Here is a 5,848-nt window from a genome sequence, read left to right on the forward strand (position 1 = left end):
GTTACGCGTTAGTGCATGATTCTGACATTTGACACATCTTTCGCCTATCCATAATGATTTATGATTTTAATGATTAATGAATACTGTATGGTTTTCTTTTTTTTTCATCAAATTAATCTCTAACAAATGTACAACGAATATTTCATTCAGTGATTTTAGTAAAATCTGACACATTATCTCTGTTCAACAGTGACAGTCATTTAAATCGAACCATGTATGCGTTACAATGAAGAGCAAAGAAATGAATGTATGCATTTTCATAAGAATAGATAAACCGAATGAAAGATAGGATGAAAATGAAATAAGATGTTTTCTCTGAAACTGACATTTCAAATTAGGTGCTGTTTAACAAACGAATTTCCTTTTGTCGGTGTATCCATGCCTTGCCTTTGTTTGCCTGTTTACACAATAGCAAATTGACAAAGGCGCTTGTGTATTGCTTGCTTTCGAATGAAATGGAACCACAAATCAAGTACAAGCGATATCATCGGATTACGTTCACAGTCATGTTTGTGCTAATGTGCCAGATTCAACCAATAATTTTCTGCAAATGTTATTACATAGAACTAATGTCAACAGTTTAATTATCTCTGTGTTTTAGTTGTTATTACTTCCTAGTTCATAAAATGGTATAATTATCAAAAACAGTTCTCTCATATTTTATAGTATTAATAAATACGTAGTACAATCACAATATTCTTTTTTAAATTAATTTAGCTTTGAAAAGAAACCTCGAAATTACATCGCATTTATCACTTCAATTCATTTTGTTTTTGCTACATGAAAAAACCACCTGTATGGTTATGGTTAATCTTATCATTTACAAATTATTTTAATCACTGTTTCGTTGACTGATAATCAAGAGGTATGCCAAATGAATTTACGATTTATGTGTATCTATCCAACATCTGTTTATTTGATGAGCACCGCTTGAGTTCCCCTCCCGCATACACATACACAGCTTACCATTTCCTAAACATTTACAAATTTTCCGTTAACATTATAATGTTTTGTGCATTATTACCGTCATTCAATATAACGCCAGCCATTTGATTCTATGTACGAGTTGTTTTTGTCGTGTATTTTCCGTCGCTGAGCTTGTACGATTGGGTCGTTCGCCGTTTCACTGAAATGCAGAGTATGTTTTGTTTTTTCTCTTGTCATTTTAAATGGGAAAACATTTGAAACTATCTTTCATTTTAAAGCTTATTGAAATCAATGTAATTTACTACGGTCATGCTCACGCTCACAATGCATACACACTCAGCTAAAAGATGCAAAGTTCTAACAACGAATATACGAATGTCGCCATTCGCATATATAGCATAGCTACGACGCAATTATTTATTGCTCAGCAGTCAGCAATTTGTTATAAATTACAATGAGAGTAGATAAAAAGCATCGAAGAGAAAATTTTCCAGTATTAAATTCTGTTGTTTTGCCATGGTTTGAAATTACCAGAGAGTGGAAAACGCTGCCGCTATAGTAATACTATATCAACAGTGCCTATAAATAGTTACTATTTGTACACATTTCGATTGTGTGATCACAATAATTTTTGCGAACTCCAATGTGAACAATGCAAGAGGGAAAACATGAACAGCTATTATTTACGGCTTGGAAAAAAATGACCTGATTTTGGTAAAAGTAAAAAGATTAAAAGTCTATTTGTATACGTAAATAACGGTTAATTAATAACTATTACATTAGCAAAAGTTGAAATCAAAGCCGTGGTCTATTATATGAATTCCCATATAAATTTTGTGACCGAAAACACTGACGCCCTCCCTGATTGCATTAAATCGAACTAGTCTGTCCCAAATGTTTTGTATTGCATCTAACAGATGGCGCTCGTATATTCACAATAACAAAAATCAGAGATAGACCACGGCTATGGTTGAAACTTTCAACAATTACACCACAAAGTCCACCCCAAAATGGAATCAGTTGATGATGTTCCGAAAGTTTGTAATGAGCAGTATTTTCACATTGTTCGAAACGAATCAGTTCAGCCTAGCAGCTGCTCTCAGTGATAATTGAACAAAAATTTGAACAGCCAGAAATTGACACTAGACTATTAAATCAAATTGATATATGACTGCGTATTGTATAAGTCATGCATTTGTCGATGAAAAATGAGTGTATTTTGTTTTCCAGTCGTTCAGACTCAGATGGCATGTTGTAGGTAGGCATGTTCCCCGACATTGAAGTTTCAGTTTAGAAAAACAAACACCATGAGGTATATGTACAAAATGTGTATACGTAGAAATAATTTCTGGAATTGTAGCGACACGTTTTGTACAAATTCCATAAAAATATTGCTTTTCCAAATCTTTTGGCGCTAGAAATATTTTACTATGTATATACTATCCGAATTAAGAAGAATTTTTTAATTTTATTTTTTCGGAAAACGTAGTGTAGCGTAACCGCAGCGCAATGTTACGCTGCTTTACGTTATACAAAGTTTTTCGAAAAAAAAAATTAGAAAAAATGAAAAGTTCTTTTTAATTCGGATCGTACATATTTAGTACAATATTTCTTGCTCAAAAAGTTTTGAAAAATCAATATTTTTATGGAACTATTTATTATTTTTTATTGGCAAACGTGTCTTTAGTACAAAATTACATCTACGCAAAGTACATATTTCGTACAAATTTCTCATGGTGTTTTTTTTCTAAATTGAAATCCCCCTGGAGAGCAGATTTGGGAATTACCCCCTTGGAAATTTCCTTTTTTTGAGAAAAATATTCTTTGATTATTCTTCGCGAAAAATGTGAAGACCTTTTTTTTGCTCTTCACTTTCCAAATCGAAAAAGTTACCCCTTTAGATTTTTGGAAAATTTTGAAATTACCCCCCCTTTGATCGCCAACTCCAGAAGCTATGACTTCGATGACGGGGTGTCATAGACCTGTTCATTGTTCATTTTTTTCCTCGATAGTATATTCAATGTTTATCGAAATAAATGAATATTTTACGCAGTGCACAGTTTACAATGAACATTTCGAAACAAAAAATTGCTGGTCAAATGTTTGAAGTTTGCCAACTCTTCTTTTGCCTGCTTTGCCAAACACCGAAAAAATGTGCCTGTAAAAATATTTAGACCGTGGTTAAAAATAGTTCATTTCCGAGCTAAAGTTGGATGTATTACATTTTCAAATTACAAATCTGTTTTGGTTAAAAATCGAAAATGTTCAACCTCGGACTGGAATTTTGTGTCGGTCGAATTTCTGTTTGTGTATGTTGTTCAAACAGTCAGAATTATTGTCATACACATAAAAAACGCGTTTTTTGTGGTAAACTTGTATGTTTCTCATTTTCAACTTTTGAAACTATTCCCACAAAACTGACTCTCGAACAAAGTTGAACAAATAAAATAGAAAAAAGAGGTAACCGAAAAAAATTAACAAAAAAGAAACTTTTTGGCAACGCTCTTTTTTCTCAACACAGTGAGACAACTTTCTCCAACTAGTTTAAACAAATGAATTTAAATTGCTTGAAACGTAGGCACGACGAAAAAAGAATAATAATTTATGATAAACAAGTTTATGTGTCACAATAGCAGATTGACAAAAATGCAATCTAGAAAATGCACGTTTGATGCTTGAGCAAAAGACCAGTTTCGAAACAACAAAGTTGCAAATAAAATTTTTTTAACAAATTGAAATAAAAAGACTTACAGAGTCTTGGCTTACGTTCAATTGACATGGAATTCCGTTGTAAAAACGTGTCGTCCATTTTCCACAAGCGAAAACAACAAAAGCACAATATTCGCTGAAAATAATGTCGAAATCGTCTATTCATCCAGTAGTAAATGATGGGATTTACCATGCTATTTGACATGGCAAGCCAATAAAATGCCAAAAACAGGTGCGGTGTAAATTTGGTGGACGTTATTTGCGGCTCATGATATGCATACACATAAAACATATGATAGGGCAACCAACATATAGCAAATATGGTGACAACAGCTATAAACATTCGCACAACCTGCGGATTCCGTTATTGTTTAGAATGTATCACAATTTGAATGCGATTCGATGAAGTTGCGCACATAAGGGAGAAAGAGAGAAAAAAATAACAGTAAATGACAATGTAACAAATATTATGGGATAAGGTTGAATGCGATGTTCGTTCATTTTTTTAGTTCTTCAATGGTCAAATTGTGGCAAGAGAATTCCAAGAACTTATGAATAAAAATCACTTCAACATCAATCTCACATACAGACTGAACAATAATAACAATGAAATAGACATATCGGAGAGAGGAGTGAAAAAAAACTTATTCAAATAGCTTGTGTACATATTTTTGAAAAATTCGTATTCAGCACTCGTTTGTTTGATTCAAGATATGAACCGAAGTTTGTCATATTTACAATAACTTCGAACGCCCCACATTCATTCTTCACACGCCATTCTTTCGATAATATGCGTGCCCTCACTCTCTCCCGATATGAACTACGTGGCAATGAGAACAATGGAAAATAAAAGAAAAAGACAACCAAAAAATCACCCGATCGAATGAGCGCGGGTGAGTGCCATATTGACATAATAAATGTTCCATACTAACCTTTTTCTTGGACTTCACCGATTCAGTTTGACGCTCTGTATTCTCGCCAATCGATTGACTCCCCCACAACTCTCGACCCATTAAACTATAACATATGATCATAACAACCATCGGTATGCCATACGTAAACGCCAAAAAGACGATATTGTAACTGGTAAAATGAAAGAGATAAGAATGGAAAAAATGAAGCACAGTAAAAAGAAGACAATCGAATAACAAATAATGTCAACGATGGCTTGAATTAAGGAAAGCGCCCCATATACAAACACTACACGCTTGAAGTGACTTGAAGTGATATATGTGGAAACACTTACATTAAGAATGAGTTTCCATATTCAAATAATATACGCACACATCAAACGATAAAATCGTGAATAATGTCTAGTTAATAGATACTTTATTTATATTACTTAAACGATTTAGCGGTGGACTAGCATTGCATTTGTAAAACAAAAGAAAAATCTCACACAGAAAAGTGTAAGTGATTGAGTGAAGCAAAGAATAAAAAGCGAAAAAAAATTCTGAGAAGAAATATCAACTGTAAAGAAACATGCTTTGCACAATGAAAAACATGGCAAATATTTTATAGCAATGCCTTTTGGGAATTGTTAAAGGGTACCGAACCATTGCATCCAAACGTTCATTCGTTGTGTCTCAGGAATGTTTGTTTCCCAACGGTAAAAGCTTTAAATGCAATTGTGTTTTCTGTTGGCCCCAGCAGTTTGACAAATGCTCGTTTTTTGACTACATGACTCTATTCATTTTTCAATAGGAGAGGACACAGGCGAAAATGGAATCTCTCTGAATCCAACCCTTCTTCTTTTTTTATATTTGTGCATTTTAAGGCAAATCCGAGTTAAAAAAAATATTTTGCATATACCATACACCCCATCAACCCCGAAACAAACATTTAAAATATGTCATAATCAAAAAAGAGTACATGCATTTTTAAGAAGATGTAAGAAAAAGAGAAGCACATCCATTCTGAAAATTTCAAAATGTTAAGAAAAAAAGAGGATGTTCACAGCATTGAGCAGCAAAAAATGTATCGTTTTGAATTTGAAATTCGAGGCTTGTTTTCGTTTTTGTCGGCTCGACGACAGTCAAATGTTTACAATAATAATGAAGAAGATCCAAGCCAATAGAAAAATCATCAATTTTCTTTTTCTCTTTTCATTGTATATTGACAAAAGCGATAAATGAATAAATCATGTACGAGGGTTGCTCCATAATTTTTTTTTAAAAACATATATAACACAGTTGTTTTTTGTCGAAAATGG

The 5,848-nt window shown here is 33.0% G+C and overlaps 1 protein-coding gene across 2 annotated transcripts in view; it reads right to left on the reverse strand.

Annotated features, from left to right (window-relative positions):
- Window positions 1–804: 804 nt before the first annotated feature.
- Window positions 805–5,848, reverse strand: part of LOC116347116 (tachykinin-like peptides receptor 86C) — a 41,781-nt gene continuing 36,737 nt past the window's right edge. The window contains exons 7-9 of one of the 2 annotated variants that reach the window (XM_031777552.1): window positions 4,569–4,719; window positions 3,694–3,988; window positions 805–1,126 (exon numbers count right to left, since the gene is read on the reverse strand). In XM_031777552.1, the coding sequence (XP_031633412.1) occupies window positions 1,056–1,126; window positions 3,694–3,988; window positions 4,569–4,719 (517 nt within the window). In that variant the 3' untranslated portion in view covers window positions 805–1,055. Of the gene's footprint in view, window positions 1,127–3,678; window positions 3,989–4,568; window positions 4,720–5,848 lie in introns of both variants that reach the window. The other variant, XM_031777551.1, reaches the window with a different exon arrangement.

The sequence above is a fragment of the Contarinia nasturtii genome, unplaced genomic scaffold (genome assembly GCF_009176525.2).
Source record: "Contarinia nasturtii isolate CC-2019 unplaced genomic scaffold, AAFC_CNas_1.1 Cnas_scaffold_1699, whole genome shotgun sequence".
NCBI classification, from domain to species: Eukaryota; Metazoa; Arthropoda; class Insecta; order Diptera; family Cecidomyiidae; genus Contarinia; species Contarinia nasturtii.